The sequence below is a fragment of the Falco naumanni genome, chromosome 8 (assembly GCF_017639655.2).
Source record: "Falco naumanni isolate bFalNau1 chromosome 8, bFalNau1.pat, whole genome shotgun sequence".
In the NCBI taxonomy this organism is placed as follows: domain Eukaryota; kingdom Metazoa; phylum Chordata; class Aves; order Falconiformes; family Falconidae; genus Falco; species Falco naumanni.
The window spans coordinates 18,406,717-18,420,466 of record NC_054061.1 but is presented as its reverse complement, the minus strand read 5'-3'; the positions used below and the strand labels follow the sequence as shown (position 1 = coordinate 18,420,466).

Sequence of the window (13,750 nt, the reverse complement as noted above, 5' to 3'; positions counted from 1 at the left end):
ATCTCAGTTTTCTCAACAGGAAGAAGTCAAGAGAAAACAGACACACTACACATGCTGTACCTCTTCAAGGTGTTCGTATGCCAGGAACGAGAACTGTATTCAGTGTCTAGTTAGGATAATTTGATTTACTGTTAATATCTATGTTATAGACTACCTTTATTATTTCTGTCTGTGAAAATAAGAATAAGAAAAGTGTGAGAGAAATAGCAGAAGAGGTTTACTAATAACTCACCAGCAAAAAAACTCTACTTCACATTAAAAATTATTTTACAGGTATTGTGACTAAGTAAGTTACACAATCCACCGGGTATAGACTTCAGACTACTAACGGTTACGATTCTTACTTGTTCTCCAGTTTGTTGGAATCTGCACAGTGCACAGGTCATCTGCAGATTCATCAGCTGAATTTCCAATGAAATCAAAATTAAGGCAGTTTAGTACAAGCTTCAAAAGTTGCATTGCTAGACTTTGTTGCTGTTGGTCCTGAAGGGTTAAAGGTTTTGCCATAAGCTAAGGAGAAAAGAAATCTTGTTAGGCCACCTGCACAGAACGTACTTTAAAAAAATTTTTGAAAAGGACAATGTTTGGATATTAAACTACACAGTTTAGAGCAAAAGAACACATACTAAGAGAAAAACAAATTCTTCAACAATAAAAAAGGATAGTCTTTCCCTAAAGGCAAGGGGAAAATCATTACTACCACCTCAGAGGCATCTACCATGTCAGGCTACAGCTCCCAGACGCGTACATAATTTTAAAAAGCCTAGTGATTTGTAAAACCCTTTTGCATAAAATACTTCTAGGTAAAACTCAGCATGTCACTGACACTGTTTGTTACAACAGTGCTAACGTTCACTGCAAGAATTAAACTGTAAGGTTTCATGTTTTTCTCTCTCAGTTACTCCAGACCAGTGTGGAGCAGATATCGTTTAAAATCATATGAGTAAAAAAATATCTCAACAATTGGTTATTTTTCAGTTTGATGTCCAGACCGCTAAACAGTACAAGTTTCACAGCATGCATACTCAAAAGACTCTTCCTTTGGCAAGTCTAGAAAAACCTGGTGTTAAAAAACAATGAAATTAACAGTCTGTAATCTGAATGTAACAATTTACAACACCTCTATAGATACAGCAGACTGTCTCTACTGCTTTATAACCACTGTAGTGTCAGAATAAGAAGGTACTTTGTAAGCAAAACACTACTACCTCAAGATGGCACATACTATATAAAGGCACTGAAAACAGACATCAGATTCATTAGTCACTGATGCAGATCATGAGCATTAAAAAGAAATTGACATTTCATCTAGGAAAACAATAAAATAAATGCAAATGCAACAACTTTATCTAGTTCATCTACTTCTTATTTAGATTCAAAGTCACATCTCTTAAGCTCATTAACAAAAAGTTGTAAAATTTGTATGTTAGCAATTAAAATCAACTGTGTGTCATTAGATGCCTCATGAACTTGACAACTGTTGTACCACATTAGAATTGACACTAAATTATGAATTCAGCTTTGATATCAACATTGAATTTCTGTACATCTTGTACAAACATAACCTGTTTTACCACCGACCCTCTCTGTAACTTTTAAACTCTTGGGAATATTTTAATGATTCCACATCTGTTACTTGAGTGTATTTTTCAGTGTATTATAGACACTGAAATATTTCTAAACCCAGTTTCTTATACTGATGCTGGCATTGTAAAGATACTAATTATAACTTTCTTGTATTTCTGTCTGGAAATCTGCGTGATGTCACTCAGACAAACGTTTCAACATACGAGAGACCAAAAAAGTACCCGCAGACCACATGAACTTGAAGAAAGCTAGGAAGCAGCTGCCGCAGGATACAGGTTCTTACATACAGATTAACTGTGTAATGGTGTTTACTATATCCAAGAAGATTCTTCCAAAAAAATCAGATTCTTTTGAATTATATGTAATATGCAATTCCAACACTGATTTAAAACATCTTGTGTTCATTAGCAAAGGCTTACATATTATTTAATTGCTTTCTATATTGAAAATATACTGCTGGTCACCTGAGCACTGGTAGTTGACGACATGTGCCTTTTAAATTTATTGTACATGTGAGGCAAAACATGCTAGCTAGACTAAAAACATACTGTGAAAGAAATCTAAGCTAAAACAGCTTATCTCGCTTTTTACAGCAGTACCTCAATCACATATCTCAACCTTAAGAATTATACCTTTAGCCAGAAAGTAACTGCTGCCATTATCTACTAACCCACAGTGATAGCATCTGTGCTTGAATTCTTAGCTTAAATGCACCTGTCCAAATTGCAACACCCAATTCAGTAGTTTTTCAGAAAAACTGAATAAACCAGCACTCCCAAATAAGTCAAAGAATAGAAATCAGGCAACATTTAAAAAATAAGCTGCTCTCTAAAGCAAAAAGTTGCTTGATCTTAAGAGAAACAGAAAGGGACCTCATGGTGCCACTTCCACTGTAATGGAAGGTCTTGGTCAGCACAAAATGGAAAGTGCAAATTCCAGCTGTGGTTTCAGTTCAGCCTGCGTGGTCCTGAGACACCTAACTTAAGAGCACATTGTTCTTCACCACCTCCTGTCAAGGGTCTTGAGAGGCTGAATTACCCCAAAACGTTACAGAGAGGATAAAGGAACTAGTGAAGGAGAAAAACACCCTTGGCCAGATTTGACTGTGCTGCAATACCACAAGATAGACAATTTGTCTGTCCTCTTGGTTGCTCCTAAGGGTTCAGTAAATAATTCTTTTAGCAAATACTGAGATGGTAGGCCCAGCAAAACTGAGATTCAATTAAATTAAGAAAAACATCAAAAAAAGATGACAAGCTCAGAATTTGTATTGCTCACCCTTTACGGCAAGATATAAAGAGAGATGGCACAGACAGAAAGATTGAGAGACAGACAGCAAGAGATATATGGAGAGAAGACAACTGGAATTGTCTTTGAACGTGTTTTGGTCACATGAGCTTAACTGGGTGTCACGTAATCCATTTAAGTACACAACTCATCAACTCACAAAATAAGTACTCAAACCGGGACAATTATAATGTAACGATTTAGGTTCAATTATGAAGAGATGAAGAGCCTCACCTCCTTCAAAAGAGAACACGCGAGCATCAGTATGTCCTTTAGAGAGGTGTCACGAAACGAGGTAGCTATTTTACGATGTTTTGCTGAAGGTCTCGAATAATCAACCTAAGAAAAGTTAGGACAGAATAAACAAATGCTCCTTCTTTGCTAAAACTAGATGATAAGTATACCTGGCAGGTTAATTATCTGAGACTAGAAATGAAAGTTATAGTCCAGCACTAAACACAAATCTTGACAGCTTCCTCAAGCGCCTCCTTTTTTTTCCTTTCAGGGTTGTCTCTCTGGATGGAAAGGTCTGAGGCACTTCCCCAGGTTAAGATGCAAGCAAAATAAAATCATTAGCAGAAATAAAATTCACTTTGCTTTGCTAGTTCTAGTGACTGTGATGAGAGAAACTTTACCCTGTATCAGGTATGGTATGTATCTGGTACAGGTAGATTCCCTGCATTAAATTTCTTTTTCCTCTTTATATTTCGGTAGGGAAGAAGGTGTATTAATCCTTTCATGTCTAAGAAATGTTCCTCCAAACATTTTTATGAAGGGCAGAAACATTCAACACACAGCTTTATCAGCAATACATGCATCCCTGGCAGATGGAAAAAAACAACCAAACGTGCTTACTAGATTCATTTCCTGAGTCAGTTCTGAGAGAATCATTACTCCTATTATATAATGGTCCACAGTGCCCTACAGAAAAAAACAGACAGCGTTGCTCAAACATCATGGCTTGCAGTTAGCATTTTCCAACATTTCTAGAATCAGATTTCATTCGTATTTTCAAACATTCCTTGAATCAAGAACAACTTTTAGGCCGATATATCCTAAGCTGTTCAGAAGGCTTTCATGCCAAATTCTATCAACACTAATAGAACTAGACCTTCAAACTCCCTAATCAGCTCTGAAAAAAGCAAAACTCTTATTGTAAATTTTAAGAATTGTGTGATAAGAAAAACACGTCTGAAGATAGACTCTTAAGTAACCACAGTCTAGAAATTCACTATTAGACACTTCTCACAGGTCTGTTCAGTATTTTCAAGCTGATAAGGCAAACTGAATGAAATCCAAACCATTAAAAATAATTAAGCCATCATGGATGAAGAAGATCACAGTACATCCTACAAAAAAAAAACCCAAAACCTTCTGAAATGCTAACTATAAAAAAACCACACCAATTCTCTTTTCTCCACAGAGGTATACAGTGCGCTAGTTTGAACTGAATGATACAGTCAGTCTCTGAGACCTTGTGTCTAAAAAGCGAGGCAGTAGCATCTGATGGTGCGATCTGATCATCAATACTTAAGTTCTTGGAATGTTTTGAAATTTAGATACAATGCAGAATTTTGCATTTATTTAATAAAATTTAGCTGTCTTCACTGAGCTACTACAAAGCATTTATAGAAAAATTAAATCTGCTTTTTAAAAAACAATTAAAATCAACCGCAGTTAGGCCTTGCCATTGAGTCAGGGGGAAGCTAGCTCTACTTTCACAGCTGCAGTCTGCAGCCTCAGCTCCCCTGGTACCCAAAAAGCAATGTCATCCCTATCAAAAATTTCCTGGTATTTGTCACAATCACACTGATTTTTGCAACTCTGAAGATCACCCGATGTTCCACTAACGAAGAATCTGGCAACTTACCAAAGGGCCTAACTTTTCGCTGTTGTGTATTTTTTATTACCATTTGCCAAAGCAAATCAGAAGAGGAAATTTCAGAGAACTCTCAGGCAACGTTTGTATTGCTGCCCTATCTGCATGCAGTAAGATTAAACATCCTATACTGTAATATGAACACAACTTTCTTTTACATTTCAAATTCTTAGTATAGTCTATATGAATGTTCCTTAGATTGCACAAACCTGCAAAAATGGAAAAAGCAACCTCCCCTTTTTGACAGGTGTGAAAAGCTGCGTGGTGAATTATGAAGGAGCTGGGAACTGAACTGCAGACCCAGCCGCTAATCCCTTTTGCTATATTAAATCACATTCAAATTTACACTGAATGAACGTCAATCTGGAATGCTAATGCATATGTATTTGAAACTACCATATGCTAATTATTAACATATATTAGTATTGCTTAGGGATTATTTTTTCAATTTTTATCTAAAATTTAATTCACTAGTAGATCTATGGCTTAATTTTCTTTTCTACAGGAATTCTTAATTTAACTAAAGAAATCTCCTAAGAAGCTAAATTTTGTATTTAAATCTCTATTTTTAATGAGCTACACACTGAAGAGTCACACTGCAATCATTTTAATAATAAATGTAAAATCCAATTACAGTACATTCATAAAAATAACTGCAAAACGATGGAGAAGTATACTTGAGTTTCTTTTTAATAAACAGAATATTGCAACTTATCTTTTATTAGACATTCCCAATGTAACTCAAAAAGTACATTAACTTGAACAGTGTTATAAACAATGTAAGACTGAAAAACAAATGAGAAACTCACTGGCAAGCAACATAAACTATTAACTTCACGTTTTCTTGCTGAGTTGCCAGGATCACCACACATACTGGATCATTTTGCAAGTAAATCTCCGAATAGTTTAAATTTTCTGATTATTTTTTCTCAAAATAAGTACCAGGCTTTACGTTCACAGGGACACTCAGAAAGAGTGTATTAACTTTTAAAGCAGATTAGCCATCTCCCAGAAAACTTACTAAGAACCATTTTATACATGTTAAATGTATGAAATAACCAAATCTGGCTAATAACCCATGACATCAAATCAATTTCTCCAAACTTAATTTGCAGAAGATGCTGTATATCCTGTATCTTTAGGCACTGTGCCTGATGGTACTTATTCTAGATGTGACATGTAAATTTGCATAGCGAACAGTCCACAGCAAATGACTGCACTCTGACATTAGGAGAAATTATTTCCAATTTTCAAATACTATATACCAAGATCACCTCTCTATCCTGTAATGCACCTTCTTTGTACCAGTGACCAATGCAGTGGGGGAACAGTAAATAATGTGGAAGGAAGTGTAAAACAAGAACGTTTCTGCCTCATCAAATTACTTGAGAGGGAAGATGAGTTATCTTTCATCCCAAACTCCCCCACAGTCCTACCTGGAATGCATAATTCCTTTGATATGTTAAATAACATACATTTATTATCTGTCTCCCTGTATTGTACAGCATAATCCTAGGAGAGATAGAATGTTTTGGGGGTTTTATTCTACTCCTCTTTACACGTATGGAAAGTGAACATACAGACATACATGCAGGTATCTAAGTACCCATGCACATGTATGAATCATCAGCTTCTCAAAGTCAAAAAAGAATGGGGCAAACAAGGACCACAACCATATAACATATAGATATAGTGTCTTGCAATTCTGTGTACCACAGTTCTATCTTTATTTTATCTAACTTTATCTGAAACTTTATCTGAAGTTTCGTTGGTAACTTCAGAAGCCAGGTTATCTAGTGATTTTTGCTAAAAATTTAAGTGCTGGTGGAGTCCCACTGCTTACACTGAAAAGCAATAATGTAAGACTGTAACAGTGAACATTCCAACAAATAGTTTGTAAAGGTATCTTTTTGATCAACTCTCCATGACAGCCACTTGAAAAAAATACATTTGAACTAGTTCCGCACAGTTTTAGCAGTGGCTATTACAAATAGCACAATCAGATTAATTCTTTATAACATTTGACAGTCTCACCCTTCAGATGGTGCACTACCAGTGTTTCTAACCACATAACTGGAGTTAATATTACTAGAAATCTAACTCCACATCAGTTCAAAAAAATTAAGGCAGTAAATAGAAAACAGTGGCTATGTTTTACAACCATAGAGAAACAGTGCTTTGGAAAAAGAAAACCAACAAAAAAACATGGCAGCGCTATGAATGCTGTGAGGCGTCCAAACCCACAGTCTCACACAAGTATCAAACCCACTCTGGTTCTTCACTGTAAGGTGATCTTCCATTTTAGGCAATGCTCTTCACACTTTTTCCACCCGAGTGTATAAAAACTAACTGACATTAACATGCCGATCACTAAAAATGAAGAGGTCCCAACAGAAAAAAATGACAGAAGTGAACAATTGTTTCCTACCTGCAAAAATTTTTTTACATCAGCAATAATGTCTCTGAAGATGAGCTGATCTTTCAGTACCTCAAACCATCCTAATTTTGTAATTCTAGCAATGACTTGAACAAGAGCTTGGATGACAAAAGGAGCCAGTTTGGGTTGAGATGCTACATAGTTGAGAATGTAATTTCCTGTAAAGAAGCATTTTAAAATAAGCAACACAAGTCTTCTGTAAAGAAAAATAATTAAATGGTTCTAATAGAAACTTAAGGCATGGATTTTTTAAAAACTCTATATTCTTATCATTTTAATGTACAATAACTCTGAGTTACATTAAATCATTAAATACAGCTAAACATTCAGTAGCACGAAGCATGTTACAGACATGATCATTACTCTAGGACACACACGACAACAGTTTGTGAATTCAGAGAACTGGCAGGTAAAACAGGAGTAATGTTCAGTTATGGTCCTGTATACTGGGCACCGATTATTTCATTGCAGCAGCAGTTTTCACAGCCAACTTAAGATCCACAGAAGTTTTTTCATACAAAAGACCCTACTGAACGTTCTCAATTCAGTCTAGAACATCGCCTTGAGTAACTCATACTGCAGCTGCACAAACTCCTCTCTAACTAGAAGGAAGTTAACCCGTTTCAAAAGCTGTTTAAATGTATAATATTATTTTATTATTTGTTTTATCATTCAATTATTTAATATTTATTTTTAAATATTTATTTGTATTTAATTTATTTATAAATAATAATTAATATTTATTATTAATATTATATTGATTAGTTGATTTTTACCTAAAAAAGCATTGAAATCTTATCAGAAGCAGATCCTCAGCCATGTATTCAGAGTACTACTATCCACAGACCTGACAGAACAGTGCAGATTTTCTAAAAACCTAAATCAAATGATACTCTTCTTGTGCAAAGCCTTTCACTGAAAGTTAACACTTATACTATAAATTGAAACTTAAAGTGCTTACTCTTAGAAGATATACCGCAAGTAAGAACCTGCCCTGGCATGACTATCACAGATGTTAAGAGCTGATCATGAGCAATGTTACATCTAAATGACGGGCGGGTGTACTAGCAGTATCTGCAACTTTCATTCTTTACAAACACGTACTAAATCTCTTTAGCATCTTGTGGGATAAATACAAAGTCTATCTTGAAAAAATTAGTGGGTTTTTTTAAATATGAAGTAGTCTGAGCTAACATCTTTATTTTAATTTAAAAACCAGGAAATGCTATTTGTGAGCTAACACCAGAGAAATGAGGAAAGATCTCATTATCACTTTTATGTTCACTCTCACAATTACTACCTTATGAATAACAGGCTTTGTAAATGGAAAGAACTAGAGAAAAAACCGGAATATCCACTGAATGATTAGTGTGTTAACATGAAGTTTTATATCCAACTAATATAATAAAATTTTAACCACAAATGTTACTTACGAATATCAATTCTTTGTTCGATAGGTAAAGGAGATGCCCTGCCTACAAGCTTAGACAGGCATGTTGCTGCTAGAAGCTGAGCATAGGATGTCTACAAAAAAACATCAAAAGACATTATTCAAAAACAGGCAGGGGAAATAATTCAAAACCTGATAAATAATCAGTAAACCAGATTGGTTATCAGGTTTTGGTTATGTTTGTTAAGTATACCAAAAATTTATAAAAGATGTATTTTAATAAAAACTTTGTTTCACCACAAACATAAATTACAAAACACTAATAAAAAGTGAAAACCTAGAACTATCATCCCTTTTCATGGAAAGCATTCATCTCAAAGTAATTTCACTATTCAGTGGAGTTCTTCAGTTCTGAAACCTATTTTAAATCACTTTTACCATGGGTGTAGCCCTGGATTAAAGATATTTTTTCATGTGTTTCCTTTTTTCTTTCTCTTTTTGCATTATTTGAAAAACACAGCAAGAAGTATGCTATACTCAGCTTGGACCATCAAGTGAGAATCAACTCCCCTATCACTTTATCCAGAGTTCAGCGTGACATCAAACACCAAAAATGAAACTGACTAATGATAAAAGAATGGTTTAAACTAACAAACAGATAAACAGTTTAGGGAAATTTTTTAAATATTTTTTCATTTTAGCTAATAGCCAGAAACAAGAACAAAGCGATGTTCAAACATCACATTATACCACATTGTGTCCCAACACTGCTCTACAGTTGACACAATCCCTGATCACAATCATTCTGAAAGTACCAAAGGCTAAGATGCTTTCTCTTTTTGTCCCTGACGTCTCCAATGCAAGGTATTGTCACTCATACAAAGGCCACCTCCAAATGAAAAAACTTCTAGAATCGTTTACGAAACAGAGTACGTACGAAAAAGAGAAAAGCATTTTGCCTTTATTGTACTGACACAGTAATGCCCACGACTGAGAAACCTATGTGAGTTTCCACAAGCATAATGACATTTATGGATAACACATCTTTCAGATACTTACTGTTCCTTGTTCCAATAGAAGCTGGCATTGGCTAAGACATTCTGGGCTATCAATAAGTTCCAAAAGTACCTTCTCAGCTTGCATTCGTTGTGCTAGATCAGTTCCTTCATATAGGTGGTTACATAGTACTTCCAGTTCTGCCAGACTCTGTTAGGAAAGAACACAAGTGAAACTTCCATGAAGACTTTTCAACCACATCAGACCTCTTCAAGTGTTTATAAGCCTAGAAACTACACCAGTAACATGAACTGCTACCTATGCTAAGTTTTCCAGTTGATTCACATTTGAATTACCGAAACCCAGGAAGCTTTCTATGACAAGAAGACAAAAATAACTCTGAAAATTAAGTTGCCATTTCTTATTCTCTCAGCTACCAAAGTATTTTTTAATATGGTTCAATCCCTCTGTTTTTCTGAGTCTTCAGATGAGAAGTCCATGGCTTTTCCAAGGAGAGATGAAGAGACAGAGAACAGTGAATAGTTTGAGCTACGTTGCTTGGAAAACTACCGGCAAATTTCATTTTAAAAGCTGTAATTACTCATCAAATTACTATACCTGGTAAAAATTAGCATTGCCTGTATCTGTTGATACAAATACCAGCAAAAGATGGGACAATTCAGAAGCTACTGTAGCAACAGAAGAGCTAAAATTCCTCTCTACTTAGAAGCTGAAAAAGTTCTGTTTGGTAAAGGTGTGTGTGTGAAATATCTCTCTCCCATGCTAGGGACATGATTTATATCTACTAGTCACTGTCTCACAGGAGAGATTAACCCTTTAAGCGTATTTCAAAATCATTACACAAACAGAAGTTTTAGAATCCATCAGGTTTCCAAAGCCACCTTATCATTAAAAAAACCAAATCAAACCAAAACCAAAAAACCCACACATGGTCTTTTCACCATTTTTGTTGTTGTTATGCATGCGAAATCCCTGGCTTTGATCAGTTTTTTCTGAATTTCAGTAATGACAACATTTTAAGAGTCCCTGATCTTCAGTCCAAAAGTAGCCATGTACTTGTTCTTTTGAAGGAATGTTAAGAAATAGCACATTTGCTTCTGGAATAAGCAGATCAAATACCTCAAAGGCTGAGCCCAACAGAGACATCCTTTGTTTCTGTTCTTCCCCCGCTATGGTTAGAGAGAGTGGAGGAAAATAAGGAACAGGTAACAACCCCAGCAACACAATTTTAAATGAAGCAAGATCCATGCAAATTAAAGTGAAAATTAAGATGCATAAATGCAAGGGAAATTACATTAGGGAAAATGTAATACAGCACACAGTTGGGGTAAAACATGGGAATAAGGACATCTAGCAAAGATAGTTTTCAGATGGAAATTGCAATGCATGTTTCCCTAACGGAACAATTCCAATACCATCTGAGAAGCATGAACCAAATTGTCACATCATAACCAGCAAAAGTTGAAGACTCTCCTATATCTGATCTGAAAATTGACTTTCAAGTCTGGACAAACTTGGCAGTAAGTTTGAGAACGTCCAGAATGCAACTGGGATATCAACCCTGTCACTAAGGTTGAAATCACCTGTCTGCTAACTGGCATTAAATTAGGAAACCATTTATAAGCTGGCTAAGCAATAATTTACACACAAAGAATTAACAGTGGATTTACGAAGAATTAATAGTGGATTTCAAGAATTTCTGCACTTTTAATGCACTGTATTAATATATTAAGGTTACACTGAAATTCAGGCTAAGAATCAGAACTAATTCCTTGTTTACAAGTTAAAACTGTGAAGCATTTTACCTGAAGGACAATGAGGGCATTTTTAAAGCAAGCCTGAACGAGAACTAGGTAACAACCCTCAGAGACAAGCTGGTTTATCAGATATTGAGACTGATGACCTGCAGCACTTTGAAATGCTTTATCTGGACATGTTTGGTCTCAGGAGAACGTTATGACAAATTTTCTTACTGGTGGGCTGGAGGTACGGCCAGAAATCACTCAGAATTCTCAGGCTGCCAAGGACATTGTTAGATGCTCTCTGGGTTGTATTTTATGTGTAGTATTGAGGAAACATGCTGATTTTCCTTGATTCTGATCATGAAACCAAAAAATGCAACCTGAAATCAGCAAATACAACCACGTGGATGACAGCAACTCAGCTGAGCAACAGGTATTATTTAACCTTATCAACCAAAAATTACTCATAGAAACCAATGAGAAGTGAAAAATTGGCTCTCTATATTAGATATACACTTCCTTCAAGAAAACAGCTGACTGCCACAATCCCTTTTTTATAGCAGGGCAGAACACGTGAAACTGATGCCTTTGGATACCTCCTTTACTCAAACCCTTATCAACAGCTGAAAGGTGATGCCTAAGAAAACAACTATTGTGTCAGTGAAGAGGATCTAGCAGTTAGATGCTGGCTGCTTTAAGTGAGTCAGGAGTGGAAACAGACTTGTATAAAAAGCTGCGTTTTCCATCACAAAGCGTAACTTTTTCCAAGAAACAGAATGGCATCCTTATGAAAACGTTAGATACAGTGAATTTTCCCCCCCCTTGCTTGTCACACTTTCGTAATAGTCAAGATTAAGTTAAATGAAGTTCTTCAGATCCTTCTGGTCCCACCTCTCCAGCCCTCCGAAGACGGTGGCAGCTCCCACCAGGCTGCAAAAGGACCAAGGGCCAGAAGCGCTGCAGCCAGCCCCGGCGCAGCCCACCAGGCAGGCGGCCAAGGAGCCCAGCACACTGGCAGGCAACCAGGTAGGTTCCTGATCAAAGTTTTGCTGACACCGACAAATTCCCACAGACATTTTGATTTTAATCAGCATTTTCTGACTGAAAACATTCTATTAATAAAGTTCCAGCTCTACGCGAGAGCAACAGGACAGGCATCACTGCTGAAACACCAGTGTTTAAAAAAGAAAAAAAGAAGGAAAAAGAAAAATACGGATTTGGGTATGAGGTGTTAACAAAAGGTATCTCAGTGGTCCTTTTATGTACTATGCCTGGCACCCACGTATTTAAATAAACGCCTAAAATGGCTTCTCTCATGCTGCCCGGGCTCGCTGCCTGCCATCCCGCCGCCGGCGAGGGGCTCGGGCCGGACGCCCCGCCGAGGGTCCCGCCGCCCCGCGCCCGCCGCCCGCTGCCGCTCCCTCGGCCACGGCCCGCGGAGGGGCTGCCCGGGCCGCGGCGGCGCCCTCAGGAAGCAGTGGCCGCAGGCGAGCAGGTGCGGCTACCTCAGGCAGGCGGGCTGCAGCCGCACAGCGAGCGGGTCCCGAGCAAACTCCAGGGCGAGACACAGACCCACCCACCGCCACCTCCGGCCGGCCCCGCCGCCCCCAGCGCCACACCGGCCCGCACCCCGCCCACACTGGGACATTTACGGCTCCAGCCGCCCCCCACCAGCCCCGCCAGCCTCCCGCGCCCCCAGCCCACCCGCGACCGCGACCTCGCCTAAGCGCCCCGACGGGCTCCGGCTCACCCCAGCACGGCCCGCAGCTGCCCGGGCAGCGCCCGCCTCTCCGCCGGGGCGAGCTCCGCACCGCCCGGTCCCCTGCACCGCCCGGCCGCAGCCGCCCCGCTCGTCCCCCACGTCTCCCCAGCACCTCCCTGTGCCCCCCCGGCCCTCCGCCGTGCCGACAGGCCCCCCCGCGGCCGCGGCCCCGCACGGCCCGCCGCGCCCCCCCGGCCCCCGCCGCTGCCCCCTGCCATGCCGCGCCGGCCGCACTGACCTGGACGCGCAGCGCCATCTTCCCGAGCGGCGCGGGGCGCGGGCCGCAGGGAGGGGCGGCGGGCCCCGGCAGGGCTAGGGGGCAGTGCCGAGCCGCGCCGGGCCGGCCGGGGGCGAGGGGCGGGGCCGGCGGCGCGCGGGCAGGGGCTGCCCGGCGCGAGGGGGGCGCGGCACCGACCCCACCGGGGCCAACAGGCGCCGCGCGCGGGAGGCGCCATTTTGTCCGAGCAGCCCCCGCGCGGCCGCGGGCCCGCCTGGCGCTCCTGGCGCTCCGGGGCGGCAGCCGGGCGAAGCGACAGCCCTGACTGGAAGGGCCGTGATTGTCGCTGGGTACCGCGTTCAGGTGCTGCTGTAAGTCTGCATTTGGCTCTGCCTGCGCAGGGCAGGTTTAGACACCGTTTCCCAAGAATTT

General features: G+C 39.5%; 1 protein-coding gene across 3 annotated transcripts in view; it reads right to left on the bottom strand.

The window, feature by feature from the left end:
• The window catches only part of RANBP17 (RAN binding protein 17), a 163,398-nt gene extending 149,964 nt beyond the window's left edge, over positions 1-13,434 (bottom strand). For 2 of the 3 annotated variants that reach the window (XM_040602990.1, XM_040602992.1), the window contains exons 1-7: positions 10,717-10,758; positions 9,640-9,786; positions 8,624-8,714; positions 7,182-7,348; positions 3,730-3,795; positions 3,109-3,213; positions 345-510 (exon numbers count right to left, since the gene is read on the bottom strand). In XM_040602990.1, coding sequence (XP_040458924.1) covers positions 345-510; positions 3,109-3,213; positions 3,730-3,795; positions 7,182-7,348; positions 8,624-8,714; positions 9,640-9,786; positions 10,717-10,743 — 769 coding nt within the window. In that variant the 5' untranslated portion in view covers positions 10,744-10,758. Of the gene's footprint in view, positions 1-344; positions 511-3,108; positions 3,214-3,729; positions 3,796-7,181; positions 7,349-8,623; positions 8,715-9,639; positions 9,787-10,716; positions 10,759-13,339 lie in introns of those variants that run through there. The other variant, XM_040602991.1, reaches the window with a different exon arrangement.
• Positions 13,435-13,750: the final 316 nt, after the last annotated feature.